Source organism: Populus euphratica, unplaced genomic scaffold (assembly GCF_000495115.2).
Source record: "Populus euphratica unplaced genomic scaffold, PopEup_1.0 scaffold30.1, whole genome shotgun sequence".
Lineage (NCBI taxonomy): Eukaryota > Viridiplantae > Streptophyta > Magnoliopsida > Malpighiales > Salicaceae > Populus > Populus euphratica.
This window is the reverse complement of record NW_011499869.1, coordinates 452,936-474,364: the sequence shown is the minus strand read 5'-3', so window position 1 is coordinate 474,364 and position 21,429 is coordinate 452,936. Positions and strand designations below refer to the sequence as shown.

General features: G+C 34.0%; 2 protein-coding genes and 1 pseudogene across 2 annotated transcripts; 2 read left to right on the top strand and 1 right to left on the bottom strand.

Annotated features, from left to right (window-relative positions):
• Nucleotides 1-187: 187 nt before the first annotated feature.
• Nucleotides 188-5,296, bottom strand: LOC105126776 (F-box/LRR-repeat protein 17-like). Its single transcript, XM_011027745.1, has 11 exons — nucleotides 4,579-5,296; nucleotides 4,031-4,132; nucleotides 3,253-3,397; nucleotides 2,875-3,059; nucleotides 2,574-2,678; nucleotides 2,366-2,463; nucleotides 2,032-2,252; nucleotides 1,880-1,946; nucleotides 1,690-1,775; nucleotides 758-856; nucleotides 188-531 (listed from the first exon to the last, which is right to left on the bottom strand). The coding sequence occupies exons 1-11, from the start codon at nucleotides 5,169-5,171 to the stop codon at nucleotides 466-468; spliced, it is 1,767 nt and encodes a 588-aa protein (XP_011026047.1). The 5' UTR covers nucleotides 5,172-5,296; the 3' UTR covers nucleotides 188-465.
• Nucleotides 5,297-15,027: 9,731 nt separating this feature from the next.
• LOC105126771 (phospholipase A1-Igamma1, chloroplastic-like) lies at nucleotides 15,028-18,214 on the top strand. The gene is made up of 2 exons (XM_011027739.1): nucleotides 15,028-16,447; nucleotides 17,746-18,214. The coding sequence occupies exons 1-2, from the start codon at nucleotides 15,150-15,152 to the stop codon at nucleotides 17,987-17,989; spliced, it is 1,542 nt and encodes a 513-aa protein (XP_011026041.1). The 5' UTR covers nucleotides 15,028-15,149; the 3' UTR covers nucleotides 17,990-18,214.
• Nucleotides 18,215-19,362: 1,148 nt separating this feature from the next.
• LOC105126968 (U3 small nucleolar RNA-associated protein 18 homolog) lies at nucleotides 19,363-21,084 on the top strand (annotated as a pseudogene).
• Nucleotides 21,085-21,429: the final 345 nt, after the last annotated feature.

Genomic DNA, 21,429 nt, shown 5'->3' with positions numbered 1-21,429 from the left:
CCAGTTTCAAGGTGAAGTTTTTTTCACCCATAGAGCTGACACGGGCAGCGTCGCTGAAGGTGAACGGGCTGTTTAAATTTAGTGTTCTGTTCACACAAAAACGAGTTAATTCTGTGACGAGTAGCAAGTACCATCAAACAGTTGGTGTTAACTTGAACAATAGAAAGCAGAACAACTTTCACACAAGTACGATGGAAACAAGTAGCTTTATTCAAAGGTTAATAGCTGAAAGAACTGTAGAGTCATCAGAGTCCACCCGTATTTAGTTTAGTTTGAAGCAATTGACTGATATCAAAGGAATGGCAATTGTACAAGGCAGATAACCCTAACCATGATTCCGGAACACTGCAAACATTTGCTTGCACGAGGCATTTGGCCTAAGGAATAGATAAGAATGAGAGATTACAACATGCGTATAGATTACACAATGTGTACAGTATGAAACATGTATGATGGGCATGTTGTTCAGTCCACAAGCACATTACAAGGACGATTCGCAATTCTTCTCCGCTTCTTATCCTCGTCATATGGCTGTAAGGTAGAAGCAACATCAGCGTAAGTGTTTAGCCCAAACATTATATTCTCGAAAACCAAAAGAATGTTACAATTCATACAGCTTTTAATATTCTATGAAAAGCATACTGCTTTAAGTGGGTTGCAGTACACTAAGGTAGCGTCGGATAAACTATATAGCATGATTTTTAGTTGCTTTGGCAATTGAATGATATAGCTTGACAAAACATGGTCGTCAACCTACCTGCTGGCTCAGGAATTGCGGGACCCTTACCCTCTTTGAGCCATCAGCCAAACGTTTATTTGGGAATTGGTTTTCCATAGCAGCAAAATTGTTGCTGACCTGCAGGTAAGTTCAACAAGTATGAAAGAGTAAGAACACAATGATTGAATCTTAACTGATCCAATTAAAGCCCCAAAACTCAAAACGAAAATTAAACTACGACTTGAATCTATACTGAAGGTTTAAACTAAAACATTGAACTTCCAAACAAACACCAAACTTTCTCAATGGCAAACAATCAACTGACTCCAATTGCACACTTACTCGTAAGAAGCTTATTAAAACAAAACATGGGAAGCAGTTAATATGGACGAGTTCTAAATATGATCAATGCAGTGAACTCAGCCCTGATGAAAAACATTACGTCAAATATTGGACAAATGCCATTGTAGACGTACATGTCTTTTGAACAGTCTTGCCATGATCATGATGATTCTGAAAGAACTAGAGACCCAATTCCCAAACAGCTTTTTGCAATTATTTAAAGGAAATTGAAACTATTTTTGATGAAGTGGAAAAGGGACTGCCAATGATATAGAAATCTCTGAAGTTTTGTTAACTGCTTTATGGTACAAGTAATGAGCGACCATCAACAAAATATTTCCCAGATTTAAAATGAACAATAAAAAGAAAAAAAGAAATCCAGTCCTGTGGTGGGGAGATCAGAGTTTTTGAATGGAAGAGACTGTCCAGTTAACTATAGACGACTATCAATTTACGGGTGCAGCCAGCATGTTCATTGCATGAGTTTTCTAGCTTGGTTAGCCAGATTCAATGCTATCAAATAACATAAACAGCTGGTACATAATCACCTATTCAAAGATTAAAAAACCACCAAGCCTTGTACAGCAAGATAAGGAAAAAAAGAGACTTGAATGGAGTTGGCTATTCACCTGGCTCTGAATACCCTCAATCAGTAAATTGTGACATCCTGATGCATGCACACTTTCTAAACTGGGGCACTGCAGGAGCACTCTTTCTGGGGAAATAAGTATAATAACCAATTAACTATTTTTGGCCAAGAAAATGCAGAATTAGCACAACTCAAACAAATTATCACCTGAAGAGAACAAAATAATATACCTGAATGCAAGTTTTTACAGGAATTCAGATTCAGATCAATAAGTTCCGGGCAGTTTAAGTATAGAGCCTGCATTTAAACTCACATTCTGAGAACAGCGGGAGATGGAAAATCAATGCAACCATGCACTACATGTCAGTTAACAGAATCTTACATCTAAGCCAGAACAGCCCCATAGGCTGAGCTTTTTCAACCGACTATGTTTAATGATGAGCTTTTGGTATATAAGGTGTAATTTATTTTTGAATGTCTTCTGCAACTCAAAATCACCACTTTCATCAGAAGTTTGATACTGAGAACTCAGATCACAAATTGTCATGCCACAGTCCATGAGTTCAAGTAGAGGCAATTGAGCTGTAGCAAATTGAATTCCACCTGAGAGGAGTTAAAAAGCAAGACAGTTAACTAAAGTTTTAAGCAGGGCCAAAGCTTGTTGCAAATATAGATTCTAGATTGCTTTTGGAAGGGGAGGTTTGAATGTAGATTACTTGAAGTGATGTTGGGACAAAGCGCAAGAAGAAGCCTTGAAAGTGTTCCAGGAAACACATTGCATATCATTCCAATGCCACTGTCACTGATGCTAGACCTGAAATCAACTTGTAGTATCAAAATTCCTTCTAAAAAAAGGATTGATTTAGTTCACCATTTTAGACTTCAAGTTTATCAAATGTAATAGGCACTTGTTCCAAAACATACCCACTCAGATCAAGTAATTCTAATTTTGAATAGCTTTGTGAAATGGCAACGACAGATGCATCGGTAATTTCAGTTCCAAGAACAAGTGAAAGCATCCGCAGCCCCCTAAAATCATGGAGCAACCAAACATTAGATATATGCAGGTCGTCCAATAAGATAAGAGAAATGTAAAGAATATGACAGTAGAAACCCCATGAAGTTCATAGTGTTAAAACAACTATTTCAGCAAATGAGCATTGCATAGCGGTAAGGTACTTTGTAGTTGAAGGATACAAGCCAACAATGGAATTGTTTGACAAACCTTAAGTTTGCAGCTGTGAGAGCAAGCACTGCCGCATGAGAAAGCCGAACTGATGCAACATGTACATTTTGCAGCCGAGGGCAACTCCTTCCAAGACCATCAACCATGGCAATAAGATCAGTGCTGTCATTTTCTTGGCGAGAAAAATCAAGGGAAATCTCCTTCAAATTGGGACAGTTAATGACCTACAGAGTAGAGCCGCAGATAAATAAAAATCAACTTGTGTTAAACGCCAGCAAATATCTTCCAAACAACATAGAAGCATGAACCAACAGAAGGCCAACCTTGAATGTCCTCACCTCTTATAAACAACAAAGAGCTTCAAACTAGAAGACTGGTCACACCAAATGAGATGAAGGAAGTGAAATAAATAATTACCATCTTAGATAGGCAATACAGATCTGAAAGCCAAAGTGTAGAGAGACTCGATGAACAGAGAACAAAACCCCCTAGATTAGAACATCCTTCCATCTTAAGACTTGTAAGGCAACGTTTATCAGCAACAAAACGACCCAGTTCATCACTGCATAAAAAAAATCAGAAATTTGACCCAATTATCAGCCATTTCTCAAATAGCATACACTCACTCTTTAATCACATAACATTTACTAGGGCGAGGAACAAGAAATGAACACAGACCCTAGGCAGAAAATATCTTATTCGAAGAACTGAAAAAGAAAAAAAAATATTGATTATACTCCCAAGTAATAAAAGTCTACCATGTTGCCTTACAAGTTGTAGGAAGGCCTGATTATTAAAAATAAAACCTAATAAGCCTATGATTGTCTAGACATCATTTTAACTGATGCACCACTCTTAAACACAGTAAGCGTGGTCACATTTCATGACCAGGAAAACCATGTAAAGCATATGCAAAATTGGACCTCTTGTCCCGTTTCAAGTAAAATTGGGATCAATATCACAAATCAGTCCTGAATCCATAACTCAATGCTTCACTTTTACATTGTTGCCACCACTGCCACAAAGCATTATAACACCAAAACAATTGGCATAGGATGGTTTTCTGCCAGTTGCCAGTTGGCTCTCTATCAATATCCATCACTAAAACAAGAAGAAAAAAGTCTGCAGATAGAGAGAAAATGAACCATTTACAACAGATCGAAAAATAATGAGTTAGACTAGGAAAAAACCATACCCAGTTATCCTATTGACTGCAGTTTCAGATGTAGAAATCTCCACCACCTCCAAATTAGGGCAAGAAAACGCAATGCAAGCAAACATGGTCGAATCCAAATCACTGCAACAGCCAAGGAAACAAAATCAATTAAAAAATCAAACATACAAGATCAATTTAACTACTCAAAGAAGCTTCAATTTGTTAAAAAAATTGGCCTGATGAAATCAAAAATCACTCATTTAAGCTTGGCTCTTAAAAATCTTAAGCAGCTAGACCGCGATTATTCCTGCATTGATGCATATAGATCAAACGGTACCATGACATCAAAATTCATTGCTTTTTATAGATTAAACATCTGTGTTATTTTAGCATTTCTCTTCATAAATCAAACCACATTTTAATTAACTATTTTTAATCCTCGAAAAGCTCGATAGCGTTTTGTTTAGATCATGTTAATATTATCAATTTTCGTTATAAAAACCAAAATGCCGATAATCCCCAACCGATCCACTTCATGAAACCACAGATCTGAAAAAAAGATATTCCTCTCGGGAACAGACCCTAACCTTTCCAATCTAAGGTTAAGTCTACTAAGTCCAGGACACTTCTGCAACACAGATCCAACAAACCCAGGCTGAGACCTAGGCGGAACCCTAAGTCTAAGCTCCTCCGCCGCCCTCCACAACCTCCTCGCTGTCTCTCTCCATCCCTTACACACACTACCTGCCGCCAATAACCCCGCCGGCGGCAACCTCCTCAAAATCTCCCACATACAGCTCACCGGTAACTTCCCGCAGCCCGAACCAAACAGATCCATCTCCGATTCATCAATTTCGACCTCCGGCGAGTCACACCGTAAGTCACTATCATCAAATGACAACGCTCTGCGGAGATTTGAGTACTGCTGACGTGGCGGAGGACGAGAAGTGGAAGTGGAGACTGAAACAGAAGAGTCAGTTGGAGTTTGCGTCGGTGTAGTGGTAGTGGTGGATGTAGGAGGGAGATGGCAGACGTGGCCTTTTTTGGGGAGACCGCAACGTCCACAGTTGTAATTTCCTCTGTGCTTTTTGACACGGTGGGGGATATCCAAGGAGGTGAAGGAGGCGGTGGATCCGCCGGGAGTGGCGGGGGGGATATGAGGTTGGTTTTCGAAGTGCATTGTGTAAGGGAGAAGGAGGGGAAGGGGGGGGAGGGAGGTAGTGAGAGGCGGAGAAATAAAGGTAAGAGAGGCGCGGGGTTGGATAGTGAGACAGAGGGGGTTGGTCAGAGAAGGAGCGGGAGATTGGTCATGTTTTCGCGCCCTGGTATTTTGTTTAAAGTATAAAAAATGGGAGGAGCGCGGTTTGGTAAAATTTAATGACGGTATTAGCCTTCAATGGCGGGTGAAAAACGTGTTTCTTTTGTTTGTTTCTTTAGGGTTTTGGATGCTTTGCTCTTCCACCATGTACATGATATTATTGAAGTTGTTTACAAAATATCATAGTTTTAAAACTGGACGGAGGTGGTTCCGAGTTACAAAGTTAATCTAAGATAGAAAAGTTAATCTAGATTTATATGAAAAAAATAATTAAAATTAAAATAATATTAATTTTATTTTTAAAGATAGAAAAGTTAATCTAGATTTATATAAAAGAAAAAATTAAAATTAAAATAATATTAATTTAATTTTTAAAAAAATAATAATAATAAATTGATGACTAGATCATACCTTAATTATTGGATTAACTTGAATTTTTAACTCAACATTTATTTCAAGAGGAAAGTTCATCATAAATCAGTTAAGTATTTTTTTAACAAAAATAAATTTATATCTTTAATTCACTTACTAGATCAATCTAATTTTAAAAATAATGCAAAATATTGCATCCATGCTTAAATATGTTTAGATGTAAGTCAAAGATCCTCCAAGAATAAGCTTAAATTTCATAGTAATTAAACTGATAGCAATTAAATTTTATAAAATAGTGAGATTATAGTTAAACAAATTTTAGCATGATATCTTATATCAATGTTTTAAAAATAGCATTGGTTTATCGGCATGTTCATTTATGTATTTTAAAAATATTTTTGAAAAAATTTAAAATTTTTTATTCTTTATTTGATTAAAATTAATATGTTTTAAGTATTTAAAAAAAAATAATATGTTAATGTTAAAAATAATTTTTTTAAAAAAATATTAACATGTATTTTAATATAAAAAATTATTTAAAAACTAACTCTAAACATTAAAAAAATGTTTTAAGCTAATCCTGTCATAGATATTACTCTGAGGATTTTTTTTTAACATATTTAAGAAAGTGAGAAATTATCTCCTTTATTATATTTAGAGTTTGTTTGGAAGTGTAGTTATTATTGCTTCTCAAATAGTTTTTTATGTCAAAATTTATGCTAACGATATTTTTTTATTTTTTAAAAATTATTTTTGATATCAGCACATCAAAATAATTTGAAAATACTAAAAACATATTAATTTAAAATTAATAAAAAAATAAAAAAATTTCAATTTTTTTAAAAACACTTTTATAACACTGAATCAAACAGCCCTTAATATTATTGTCATGGTATGGTTCGGAAAAATAAATCGGCAAACAAATAACTAGTGCTGAGGTATTTGTCACGTGACCACTAGGCTTCTGGGCTAGTGATAACGAGCTCGTCACGCTTGAAACAACGTTATTTTATTTATCATATAATATTCGAGTGCAATAAAAAGTATCTCGTCACGGGAGAAGATTAGAGTAATTCCTGATCTTGACTGCAATTTTAATGCAGTTCGTTTTGTTTCTGTGTTTTTTATTTGAAAAAATATTAATTTAATATTTTCTATATACTTTTCAATTATTTTATTATATTAACATAAAAAGATTTAAAACGATATTCTCAGTGGCAAAAAAGAAAAAGGATGGGAAGCTTCAATTGTTTGCACCCATGGAATCAAAAAACAACAATAGAAATACCCAAAATTAGGAGATATTCATCAAGACTTGGAGAAAACTTAAAAAAGGACTGCATTCCATGTGAAGGATCTCGCGCGATAAAATATAAAAGTACGATACGCATGAGTGAAGATAGATGTCTATTTAGTACTGCCTTCCCCATTGTTTTTAGATATGTTTTAAAAAAATATTTATATTAAAAAAATATATCAAATTAAAAGCTTTTTTATGATTTTTAATAATTTTAATTGATGTTAAAAATAGAATAATTTATTTTTAATTTTTAATAATTTTAATACTTTGATGTTAAAAATAGAATAATTTATTTTAATTTATTTTTAAATAAAAATTACTTTTAAAATACACGTTGTATTGTAACAACAGATACGCATGTTGCTTAACAAAATTGATTTTTAACTGACTGCCTTTATATATTACATCACATGGCATTTGTTTCGAAAATTATGTAATTTGAACTGTTTTGATTATTTTCGTTTAGCCTGGTTCTTCTTGGCTAACTTGTCGCTTATCAGCTGCACTTATAACTTATCATTTGTAAATTGACTTCTACTAATAATAACTTGACCTCGTTTATACATATAAAAAAAGCAGTTTTTTAAAGTGTAAGAAATCAATGTTTAAGTTAAGGGCGAGAAAAAAATTGAAAAATCAATCAAATTAAAAAAATAAAAAATAATTAAAAAAATAAATTGTAAAAAAACATCAATTAAACTAATTAGAATTAAAAAAAAAAACAACCGGTTTGGATCAGTTTTATAAGTTTGAAACCGAAAAAATAAACTCAAACTGAAAAAACAAAAAAAAATACGAGTAAAACATAAAAAACCAAGTCAAACAAAAAACAGTTTTTGTTCAAAAATAACCGAATCGAACCAGTCGGTTTGAATAGATTTCAATTTGATTTCTATTTTTTAAACCAATTTGGTAAGAAATAACGACTGTCAATCTATAAGAATCAAAACGTTGAATGATGAAATAATAAAAACAAACAAACAAACAAAACAAATATTTTTTAAAAAAATACTATAAGTGTATTTTATGAAGGAAAGAAAATTAACAACTTGATATTATGGCAAATAATTGAAAGAAATAACAATTGTCAATCCAAAAGAATCAAAACATTGAATGATGAAATCAAGAGAAAAAAATTAACAAACAAAAAAAATATTTAAAACAATTCAACATACTTGGGTGATGAAATTTTTTTCAAAAAATAATATGGATACAAAAAAAATTAATAAATTAAAATATAATAAAGAAAATTAATAATCAAAATAAAAAATAAAAACATTAACGGGCAAAGTTCAAATATTATCAAATATTGAATTGAATAGCAAAATTAAAAAATCATAAGGCTACAATTTCAAAAAAAAATAATTCAAAACAAAAATCAAATTAAAAATAGTAATTACCAAATTTGAAAAAAAAAATTAAAAAAAAAATCAAAACAAGTTGTTTTGAAGCTCTCCTCAGCCCAGCGAGTTGGCTCGTGACTCGAGGGACAAGGGGCAAGCTGAGTTTCAAAAGAAATTAAAACAAAGCCCAAAAAATATTTGATATTTATATTTAATCAGTTAATTTAATTTATTCAAAAGCAAGAATCCTAGTTAAAAAAAATCTAAATTGAATAAGGCCAAAAACAAATCTAGGTAATCCGTGTATTTTTCAAAACAAATGAAAATTCTCATAAGAAGTGAAAGAAAAAAAACAAGAAAGTATTTGAGGGTGAAACTAAAAAAAAAATAAGCTAAGAACAGAGGGAAAAGCAAACAAAATTGAAAGAATCTTTTAAATCTAAGTTAATCTCTCAAGGTCATTACTCGTTAAATTTTAATCACGAGGTCAACTAAAAAGCTCAGTATCAAACAAATTTAATGTTAAAGGGTGAGATAAAATAAACATTAAAAAAAACAAAATTCCTTTTAAAAAGACAAGATATAGTAAATAGCACGAAACATGAGGCAAAACCTAGCTAATTTAACATTGCAAAATGAAATAAATTATTTTACTATAATTTTAAAAAGTCCATTTAAAAGACATAAATTTATCAAATATAAGAAAAAAAAACTTAAGGTAACCTCCATTACTCTCAAAAGAGATAGAAGAATCCCATTAAAAATAAAATAAAAATATCAAATGATGAAACAGGGAAAAAATATTAAAAAAAAACCAAACAAATTCGAGTGAACTCCTAACTTTGAATTAATATCTCAAGCTCACAACTTGTTAAACTCTGGACTTTGATTTAGTTAAGAAGGTCAACATTTATCAAATTTAATATTAAAGGATGAGATTACAAAATAAAATCAAATTAAAAAAATAAAGTTAAAAAATCTAACAAGAAAAAAAACACAAGAAGTATGAAATCAAAAAACAAACTAATTACATCAACCATTTTAAACACAATAAATATAAATAATATGAAAAAAATTATAAAGGTGAGATTGAAAATAATACCAATTTTATAATTTATTTAAAATGAAATAGATAGTCATAAAAAGGACGAGGGGCCAAGTCTAGAAAAAAAAAGACTAACTAAAGGGTTGCATTGAGTTTTTTATAATTAAATTTAAAAGATAAAATTTTTTTACAAGAGATGAAATTGAAAATAATTTTCTATACATACAAAGTACCTAGGATAAAACATACATGTACTAATTGAAAGATCGTGAACCAAATATTAGGACAAAACTAATTAAAAGTTCGCATTGAATATTTCTCATGAAGAACCCACTTTCATAAGATGAGTGAGAAAAAAAGAGATGATCATTGATGACGAACTAAAAGAGAAAAGGAACACAAATGTCATCTTGTCATGTAAGGACTGTCAAAAGAATTCCATCACCATACTTGTCTTACGTGTGCGACGATTGTCCACCTTTCAAGAAAAGATGGAATGTAGTGTGTTTTCTGGTAAAATATGAAGAGACAGAGAATTTTTGTGTTCTCTATCAGTGGGAAATTTGAATGAAAATCGCCACCTAGTATTTTGGTCACTAGAAACCCTAACTAGTCTTAAAGATCGGGTATGAAGACTGGTTGCGTAAAAAAAGGTATTAGCACCCCAAATACACATCACCTAACGTAGACTGCATTATTTTGCTTGATAAAATTTAAAGTCTTATTTTGTGGTTTTTAATCATTGGCTTATCTAAAGTTCAAGACAAATCATTCTCAATAAGAAGGTTTTTATCTTAATGTGGTAAAATCATTATATTGTTAATGAAAAAGAAATAAATATCTAGAATATGCATTACATGTGATATCATACCCCGGACACTAAGAGACAAACAAAATAAAAAATTTTATTGTTTTTGAATTTTTGACTAATGTTCTTTTGACTCTAATAAACTGGTTATTAAAGCCAACATCCATGCTAAAACAATGTTTTTGATGTATGAAAAATACAATATGATTTTTTAGATTCGAAACACTTGACCGTATGCACAAAAATATATTTTTCTTTTTTTTGGTGTTTTTGGAAGTTTTGACGAAAACCGCATATGTTAATGTTAGATTTATATTTTTATGGTATATTTGTCTGAATGGGCCAGCACGACCCAGCATAAAAAATGATGGGCCAACATCGGCCCAACATGCAATAAAATGGGTCAGCATCGACCCGACATGAAAATGAGTCGACATCGGCCCGAGATGAAACGGGCCTGCTCCAGCCCAACATAAAATGAAGCAAGCCGGCTCCGACCTAACATGAAACAAAACGGGCCAGCACCAGTGCAAAACAAAACAAAATGGGCCCACACAAGTCCTGAACAAAATGAAATGGGCTAGCACCGATCCAAAACAAAATGGGCCGGTATCGGCCTAATATGTAACAATGGGCCATCACAGGCCCAAAATGCTAATTGGCTAGTCACTATGCACAACACAATAACCCCCCAATTATTTTCATTTTGCTACAGAACGTGAATTACTCATGTTCTGCGTGCAAATGGATGAAAATAGCAAAACGAAGCAAGGAAGGAGAGAATAGCACCTGGTGTGAAGGGAGGCAGTTGTTGTTGTTTGCGATGGTTAGAGATGGCGGATATAGTGCCGGCAATGACTGTTTTCACCGGTTATTTCTTTGCTTCCCCTATCTCTCCTCGTTTTCTATTCTTTCTCCTTTTGTTCCTCTTCTTTCTCTTTTAGTTTTTTTTTCTCTTTTATGTTCCGTCCCTCTCTTTTTTCTCTCGATCTCGGTCTCTCTCCCCTCTCTTTCTTTTTGCTCTTCTTGCGTCCTCCTTCTGTTTGTGTTCTGCCTCCCTTTTTTACGAGCAAAAATAGAGGGGACATGCGGCTACTATGCTGCCGCCCCATAACAGCCCTCAGACGCATCCCCTCTTCTTCCATCATGTGGCAAATAAGTGGGGAGTTTTATCGGCGTCTTTTTAAACAAAAAAAAGGAAGAAAAGGCGGTGAAAACAAGGGAACAAAAGCTTTATTTTCTTATTTTCTGCATGTCCAGGGGAAGAAAAAGACATACGGTGTTGTTCAAAACGACACAGTTTTGGATTTTTTTTTTAACAATGTATGAAACGACGCTATTCTGGTTAAAACTTGTTGTTTCATTTAAATAAAAATGCGGCAGAAAACATGTTAATTTTTATATTGGTCATCAATTTTTAATTTTTTTAATCAAGTCCTAAATTACAATCTTGATTTAAAAATCAATACAATTGCATCCCTACCAAAAATCCAACAGCAGCCTTGAAATTAACTGCCCTTTTCACTTTGTTTCTTGGTCTTGAAATTATACAATATGACCCTTAATCGATCAATAAACTTTTAATTTCTTCAATTGGGCATCTGATCGGTTTTAATTTCAGCCTTTCTACTTACATGTCTTTTTTATTTTGGTCATTGGTTTCAAATTTCTTTAATTACGTCCTTAATTGACCATCAAACTTTAATATTTATGCAATTAAGCTCCTAATTCGACTAAATTAACTTTTAAAAATTATAATTTCACCTCAAAACTTTAATTTCTTCCCATTAAATCCCAAATTGACTTAAGAATCAATTTTTCTTGCAATCAAACTCTCCATAAATTCAATTAAACCTTTAATAAAATTTAATTGAGTTCATAAACATTTGATTTTGGACTTTTCTTACTTAGATTGAATTTTTTCTGTCAATAGGGCTCTTATCAGTTAATAAAATACCGTCAAATTTTAATCTTTGTACTTTTAAACCTCCTCAATCAATTTATAATTATTTTTAAGGTGTGCTGAAATCCTTTCTAGCTGTTTATATTTTTTTGATAATATTTTTAATTTTATTATTTTTTATATAAGGGTTCAAAAATAGGTTATGATAGCATTAAAAGTTACGTTTTGGCCACGTAAATTAGTCGCACGTGCCACCACAAGTTTACTAGAGTTTCCACGTGCCTCAGGTTAATTATTTAAATAATATTAGATAATTACTAAAAGACACAACAACTACTCTTGATTCAATAATTACCCAAGAAACTGTCGTTTTTTAGCTTCCAGGGGCAAGTTCGATAATTCACCATGCAATTAAATATGAAACGCCAAAAATACCCCCAAGTGACAGGTATATGCCATTTTACTTCTAAGGATATAAAAGTCAATAAACTGTGCAAAACAAATATGTGAAGATTGGTATGCCCCGATTAATTCAGCAACGTCAAGTGAACCCCCCATAACAGACAAAAATACTCTTAAAAGCAACAATTATCAGTTTTGTTAAGAGAGGTACAGACATCATAATATTATTTCAATTCACGGTGTTGTGAATTTAAAGAATACGTGAAAATGTAGTAGTGATTAGAATATTTTATATTTAGAAATGTATTAAAATAATATATATATATATATAATTTTTGATAATTTATTTCTTATATCATGGTAATAAAATGATAAAAAAATAAAAAAATATTAATTTAAAATAAAGGCAACAACAAATGCCACAAGACCACAAAATTTACTAGTGTTGGCTTTTAGTTTTTATTTTTATTTTTAAAAACTAAATCACGCCCTCATTGTTTAATCTACTACTGTTGCACGAAGAAAACACATCAGCACAAAATTGCTGTCTTCTCTGAGGATTGCAGACAAGTTTGAACAGGATCAATCATGAATTTTTCTCGTGATGACCGAGAAGCTTTATTGAATACAGGATATATACGAGCCTACAAGTTAATGGCTTAACACTTGTAAATAAAAAACTTACAAAGTACATAGAAATTTACGTTGAAGCTCCAAGTTTTTGGTTTCTGTTCATACCTCAACGACGTTCTCTTCCGTCGGTGCGTGAGTTAATTGAACTGTCTTCTGTTTTTTCCCCAGGCTCTGTACCCTCCACTGCTTGACAGCGGAAGTTGCTAGCCATGAATAAACATTTGCAGAATCAGTTCAATAACCCAATATCCAGTTCTCTTGCTGATCCTGAAGCTGCACTTATCTCCGTTAGCCTTTTTAACAGTCAAAACTTCTGCTTCGTTGGATTCTTTAATCCCTGCTGGAATGCTGAAAATACAAAGAAGGTGGCCTTGAATGGATCATCGATCATTAATTTATTTTTCTCACGTGAAGTAAATCAAGCTGGCGGAATGCAGTGTTTTTTTTTTTTTATGATTTACATAGGGTGTCCGGGCCAGTTTGCGCACATCACAACTACTCCTCACGGTCTACTGAATACCTTGCAAATTTAATAGACATATAAAATATCGCGGTAATGATAGACGTATACACTAGGATTCAAATCCATATAAAATAAAAGAAAACAAACCTTTTTCACCGCTAAACCAAGCCCCTCAGTGCAAAATGCAGTGTTTGCTAGCATAAATGGTGAAAGTGTGCATGTCCATATATATGTGATACTGTAGTGCTGGTACACCACACTAAAACAACAGGACCAAGGGCCGTTTCGCACAACAATTATCTGTAAAATATTTGAATTAATCTAGGATATGGGCTGGGTTCACAAACATAAATCTCATAACGGGTATCGATCTGAAAGAGTAATCAAGTATCACAGCATAAGTTCATCATATTTCTTGATGTGAATGTTCGATTGGGGGTTTGGATGTCCCGTTGAAAAAGGTTGATTCAGATCTCTATAGTATGGGACATTAAGAATGTATTTGTTGTTGTGTAATAGTGTGTTTTTTCAAAGTAAATCTTGTTCAAAAATATATTAAAATACCTTTTTTTCATTTTTAATATCAAACATATTAAAACCATAAAAACAAATATTTTTTTAAAAAAATATATTTTTAAAAAATATATAAAAATAAAGCAACCCCATTCTCAACCCTAAGTTGATTGAGGCGAGCTGTTTCTAATTTCATAATCTACTTCAAGATCCTAATTGTAGATCATTCCAGAGACTCACTCCATAGATTATATGTTCAGATTATGCTAGTTTATGATCCAACCTTTTTATGTGGCACAATATGTTTTATGATTTTTCATTTATTTTAATGTTAAAGTACTCTTATAACTAGAAAAAGCTATTTGTATCAGTTTTATAAAAAAATTAAGCCAACTTGTATTATTAATTAATTTCAATTAAAAAAACAAAACAATGAAATTCAGATTTATGATCATTTAAGAAAAAATAATTATTCCAACATTATATAATTAAAAGAATTATTTTAATCTAAAAATCTAAAAATTTAAATTGTTAAATACATAAGTTTTTAAAATATAATTTATATTATTTTTTATATATATTTTACGTGTATTTAAAGGGGTTTGAACTACAAGAAGCAATTTTATCCTGGTATGTATGTTGTGTTAGAATCTAATTAAGTAAAATTGTCCAGAAGTCCCGAAGTATGAACGACTTAGCTCTTCCTGTTCCGCTAGGCGACAACTGCTAACTGCCTGCAGATCTCACTACTCAACATACAACAAAAAGGGAGTGCCGCGCCTTCCAGAACTTTCTTGAATTAGTCATATAGAATACCGAAATAGTCAATTCCATGATTCCGAGTAACCCATGCGAACCAATCACATGCAATGAAAAATTCAAAGAAGTTCTATAAAACGGATAGCTTCAACTCAGCTGGCTACCAGACCACGCCCTATTATTTTTATCACTTGTTCAATGACTCGTCATCGTTAGCTACCATACCACACCCTCCGAAAATATGTATTATTTCAGTGGCCGCCTTGTGTTTGCTTCACACATTCCTCAATTCAGCAATAATGGCCAATCTCTCTCTACCAAACACGCTTCAGCTTCCTTTCAAACAAGACATCTTCCAATCCAAAAGGTTCTCCCCTGCACACCTTCCTCGCCAAAACTCTCAACTTGGCGTATCAAGATCCATAGATTTCGAAAGAAAAACATCCACCAGTGCCATACCTCGTGTCTTGTCCAAAGCAAGCGAGTCATTAACATCCACGATCACCAAGCATGAAAAAGAACAGGACTACAATACCAATACAAACACCAAAGAACCAGAGCGAAAACTGGCCGATGTGTGGAGAGAAATCCAGGGAAAAGATGACTGGGTTGGCCTTCTTGACCCAATGGATCCACTCTTACGATCAGAACTCATCAGATATGGCGAGATGGCACAAGCTTGCTATGATGCTTTTGATTTCGATCCGTTTTCAAAATATTGTGGCAGCTGCAGGTTTATGAGTCACAGGTTTTTCGAGTCTCTAGGAATGACACGACATGGATACGAGGTCACTAGATACTTGTATGCCACATCAACTATCAAACTTCCGAATTTTTTCAAAAAATCTCGCTGGCCTAAAGTTTGGAGCAACTCAGCCAGTTGGATTGGATACGTTGCAGTTTCCGACGACGAAACAACAAAACGTTTAGGCCGCCGTGACATTACTGTTGCGTGGAGGGGCACGGTGACACGTTTAGAGTGGATTGCTGATTTAATGGACTTTCTCAAGCCAGTCAATGATAATAAAATCCCGTGTCCCGATCCCACTGTTAAGGTCGAATCCGGATTCTTGGATCTTTATACGGACAAAGATGAGAATTGTCGGTTTTGTAAATATTCAGCTAGAGAGCAGATTTTAGCGGAGGGTAAAAGGTTGACTGAAATGTATGCTGATGAGGAAATGAGCATTACAATTACTGGTCACAGTTTAGGCGGTGCTCTGGCTATGCTAAGTGCATACGATATCGTGGAAACGGGTTTACATGTGATGCAAGACAGTCGGGCATTGCCTGTTTCTGTGTTTTCCTTTTCGGGTCCTCGGGTCGGGAATGTTAGGTTCAAGGAAAGGATTGAATCATTGGGGGTTAAGGTTTTGAGGGTGGTTAACGTGCAGGACGTGGTGCCTAAATCACCTGGATTGTTTTTGAATGAACAAGTGCCGCCTATGTTGATGAAGTTGACTGAGGGATTGCCATGGTGTTACTCGCATGTTGGAGTGGAGCTGGCTCTGGATCATAAGAATTCGCCATTTTTGAAACAAACGGGCGACCCGGTTTGTGCACACAATTTGGAGGCTCTTTTGCATTTGCTTGATGGGTAAGTTATTCTTATTCTTATTCAGTGTTGAAAAGCTTGTCTGTATTTTCTTAGTAAATTTTTTCTTATGCTTCTCTATTATTAAATCAACAATATTAAGATGCAAGGATTGATTTCTTTATTGGAAGAGTTTATAAATAATTTATCACCCTTGATGACCATTCGTAGTTACAAGCTTGCAGGAAAACATTATTTCAAAGCAAATTCTTAAAAATTAACCCAACTTTTCTCCCAAATGCAGCATTTACTCTTATCTGTTTTATTGTTTTGTCTTAAGAAGTTTTTTTTTTTGTTTTGAAATACTGGGCTTAAAACTCTAAACAAAAATAAAATAAAAATAAAATGAGGAAAAGTTAATCCAATCATTAAAAAAAATGTAAAATTAAATATAACCCAGGAGAGTCATTAATAATACAATCATATTTAGAAAGTCAGTTTTAATGAGTCATAATTAATCAATCTGCTGCAACATTTTCTTCTCTGAAAGCATGATGAATCCTGATCTCGGTTGTTATGGTTAAAAATTAAATTTGATTTCTAGTTAAAAAAAATTAATTAATTGATTGAGAACCGGTTAATTAATTTGTTAGGTTAAATAAAATAATCGACTGGTATAATCAACACAATACAATTTTTTTTAGATTATAAGTTTTTTATATTAGTTGAATTCTTTAATTATTTAGATCTTTTTGCCTATGAAAATAGTTGTAATTCAACATTATTAAACAACAACAATAATAAAAATAATATCTAAAAGAGCTTGAAAACGAACAAGTAATAAAAATATGCATTCATTTCAATCTTCTTATTATTCTTGAATTTTTTAATTTGTTTTTGATCTTATATCTCACCCATGTTTCTTCCGAAAGTTACAACATGGATTTTGTTAATGTTTTATCTTCTTTTATGAAATGTTCAACCATAAAAAAAGGAGAGAGATTAAGAAGGAAAGATAGTCAACTTGACTCTCTTTGATTACGAGAAACCAAAACAATTGACGAAAAATTAATGTCGAGAAGCTAGAAAGTCAAATCATGAGACAATACAATTCATCGACTTGGAATGGAAAGTGTCAAGAGGGAATTCAGCTTCGAAGAAGAGGCGTGAAACGTGTAGATTTTAGAGAGTTGTTCGATTCTAACTCTATAGAAATCATGTTCATCTACTTCCATTCACACTTGGTCAATGGAAGGTCTAACCCTTGCCAGGAATCATAGACAAAGTCTGCTGCCTTGTTAAAATATTTTACTTATTTCTATATATAAAACACTGATTTCTGTCTGGTTTACGCTTTACAGGTACCATGGAAAAGGGCAGAGATTTGTTCTGGCAAGTGGAAGGGACCCTGCAATGGTAAATACGGCGTGTGATTTCTTGAAAGATCATTACTTGGTTCCACCAAACTGGAGGCAAGATGAGAACAAAGGTATGGTGAGGAATGGTGATGGTCGTTGGGTGCAACCTGATCGCCCGAAGCTTGATGATCACCCTGTCGATACGCACCACCATCTCAGAAAACTGGGCCTGGCATCTGAACACTAAGAATTTCCACCACCCTGAACACAATACAACTTGGCAATGACTTGATTGATTATTTCATTATTTGTATTTATAATTATGTCAATGAGGATTAATTTTCTGGACAGCTAGCTGAAATATTGCTGGGATCAAGTAGTGAATTGTTTGTTTAATTTGTAACTCGAGAAATTCCTGGAAAATCTATACAATAGCTTAAAACTGAGCTGATCGAGGCTGTAAGGAACTAATTGGGGGTATTAAAACAGTTTTTTTTCTTCTTAAATTCAAGTAACTCAGTTCCCTAGGAATACCTACTCTACGTTCTCGATCAAGTTTTTCTTTTTATATAAAGAATAGATTTGTTTTCAACATTTTCTTGGTGTGAGCATGGTATCTCAAATCTCTATCAGTATCCATTAAAAAAAGAAAGAAAGAAAAAAGAAAGGGGGGTGATTATCCGGCTCAACTAGAAGATTGAAACTGGGCCTAAGATCCACAATGAAAAGAAACGGGCACCCTCGTGTATACAAGTCGGGTATTACTCAACCCGGACAAACAACCAATTGCTGAACCTTGCAGGGACCCAAAACCTTGGTTCGAAATTGAAAAAGCTTAAACCCTAAGCGCCCCCCGCCCCTCCTCGTTGTCTCTACCGCGGAAGCTGACAGGTTCATTCACTTTCTTCGAAATTCAAGGTAAAACCGAAATGTTTACTTCCGTTTCTTGTATGTTTCTCGAAGCCACTCTGTTTTCCTGAGTTAATTAGCAACGATTTCCCCCCTTAAATCCAAGATTAGGCGCCTCTTCTTGTAAATTTGATTTGTTTCAAAGTCTCCGTGGCATCTCCTACCTCCTTTGTCTTTTGAATGGCAGACTATGCTCGGATTTTATTTTATTAAATTTAGTAGTACATATAGTGACGCCACCGTGAATTTTAAGTATAGGGGATTTCTTGGTGCTTCATTATATATATATATATATATATTCCAAAGTCTCCGTGGCACGTCCTACCTCCTTTATCTTTTGAATGGCAGGCTATGCTCGGATTTTATTTTTTTAAATTTAGTAGTGCATATAGTGATGCCACCGTGAATTTTAAGTATAAGGGATTTCTTGGTGCTTCATATTATATATATATATATATATCAGTATTCTAAAGTTTCTTGGATTTGTTAGATAAGCAGCAGTTGTCATTTTTCAGTGAGGATATCGGTATTTATCATTAAAATAAATTATGAATCAGGTCTGAAAGGTAAATTATGATTAGGTTTATGTGTATGCCCATTTAGCAGTCAGGGTTTCTTTTACGGAAAGGTGATTTTGATTTCTCAAAATGTTGGCTAAAAAATAGAGTTAAGCGTGCAAATGTGGATGCTGACGAACCTGCTCTTTTGGGGATGAATAAAGATGACGAGGATGAAAGAGAATCTGATTTGATTATGTCGAAGGCAATGAAGAAACGTAAAGAAAGGGATGAGCTGTTAGAGAAGCAGTTGGAAATTGAAGAAGGAAAGGAAAAGAAGAAGTTGGAGAACTTTTTGTTTGGTTCTCTATACTCTCCTGTTCAATTTGGGAAGGAGAAGAAGAAAATAATTCTCTTTCATTCTTTTTGGACCGGTCTGTGGGTGGTGTAGGGCCTGATTCTCAAGAGGATGTGGAATTGACCGAGGACAGTGACATAGCAGAGGAAAATAAGCAACGGAAACTGCCTGGCTTGACAAGGAACGACGGGGATGAGAGTTTGATTTCTGGTACTCGGTATGTTGCAAGGTTAAGGGTACAGCATGCTAAGATGAATCCTGACACTGATTGGGCCAAGATCGATTCACAATCTAGAAATGATGGCTTTTCTGATGAAGAAAATGGCACATTGTTGGCTCGTGGTTACAAGAATGACAAAGCTTTTGATGATATTCTTCGAACTAATGAAGATCTTGTGGTGAAGAGCCCAACAAAATAGCTGCCTGGTCTTCTTGAGTACTCAAAACTCGTGGATGCAAATGCTGAGGATCCCTCCAATGGTCCAATTAATTCAGTTCAGTTCCATCAGAAGGCTCAGTTGTTACTTGTAGCTGGATTGGATCGGAGGCTTAGGTTTTTCTTGATTGATGGTAAACGGAATACCAAAATACAAAGCGTCTTTATCAATGATTGCCCCATTAGAAAGGCATCATTCTTACCTGATGGTTCTGAGGTCATTATAGCTGGAAGAAGAAATCTTTTATAGCTTTGATTTAGTAAAAGCTCAATTTGATAAAAGAGGCCCACTTGTTGGAAGGGAGGAGAAGAGCTTGGAAGTGTTTGAGGTTTCCCCTAATTCTAGTGCAATTGCTTTTGTAGGCAATGAGGGTTATATCCTTTTTGTGTAGTCCAAAACAAAGGAACTAATTGGGACTCTGAAGATGAATGGAACTGTTCGTTCTTTAGTTTTTGCTGATGATGGGCAGCAATTATTGAGCCATGGAGGTGATGGGCATGTCTACCACTAGGATTTGAGGACAAGGGCATGCATCCACAAGGCTGTTGATGAGGGTTGCATTAATGGAACAGCTAGTTGCACTTCACCAACAAGAAATTTGTTTGCTACTGGTTCAGACAGTGGTATAGTTAATGTTTACAATGGAGACGAGTTTCTTGGTGGGAAGAAAAAACCAATCAAGACAATTGAGAATTTGACCACCAAGGTGGACTTTTTGAAATTTAATAACGAGGCTCAAATATTGGCCATTTGTTCACGCATGAAGAACAGTTTAAAGTTGATACACGTCCCATCATTTACCGTGTTTTCTAACTGGCCTCCAGCCAACAGCACCCTACATCATCCCCGCTGTTTGGATGTCAGTCCTGGTGGAGGTTTCATGGCCATGGGAAATGCTGCCCGAAAAGTTCTGCTATTCAAGTTGCCCCACTATGATCGTGCGCAGAGGAGATGTCAAATACTGGAATTCCTTATTCCCCCTAATGTGATTTTCCTCGCCACATTTTATGAAGCTTCACTTTCAATGACAAGAACATTCAGCAATATATCACTGTTGGCTTCCAGTTATTCTCTTTGATTGCTTCCGTGGGAATTTGTAGATGGAGAGTGCCTTGAAATTTTTAAAGAGCAGTATCTGTTAGCCTGGATGGTAATAGATAACCATCCAAAGTTCTTCTCTTTTGGTATGTACCATTCAACTTATTGTAATTTTCGAAATCATTTGATAATTGCTACGTCATAGGTTTTTCATCATCAATTGTTGTTGAAATTCCTAAGGCAGATCTTTTACTTGATGATAAGCTGTTATAATGGTGAAACCTCAAATTTTTGGATAAATTTATCATGTAGCATTTGATTACACAACTCAACCTCCATGCTTGATTTTTTGCAAATGCATTGGATGCAATGGTTTTTATGGTTGTACTCCTGTGAATGAACATTTGGGCTGTGATTTGTGAATTTGCTCCAAATTTGAGAACTATTT

Excerpts from the sequence above, each read along its gene's own strand:
- LOC105126771 (XM_011027739.1), top strand. The coding sequence starts at position 15,150 with ATGGCCAATCTCTCTCTACCAAACACGCTTCAGCTTCCTTTCAAACAA. Across the intron at positions 16,448-17,745 it reads CTTTTGCATTTGCTTGATGG|GTACCATGGAAAAGGGCAGA; the intron begins GTAAGTTATTCT and ends TACGCTTTACAG.
- LOC105126776 (XM_011027745.1), bottom strand. The coding sequence starts at position 5,171 with ATGCACTTCGAAAACCAACCTCATATCCCCCCCGCCACTCCCGGCGGA. Across the intron at positions 2,464-2,573 it reads GAATTACTTGATCTGAGTGG|GTCTAGCATCAGTGACAGTG; the intron begins GTATGTTTTGGA and ends AGTTGATTTCAG. Across the intron at positions 857-1,689 it reads TTGAGGGTATTCAGAGCCAG|GTCAGCAACAATTTTGCTGC; the intron begins GTGAATAGCCAA and ends ACTTACCTGCAG.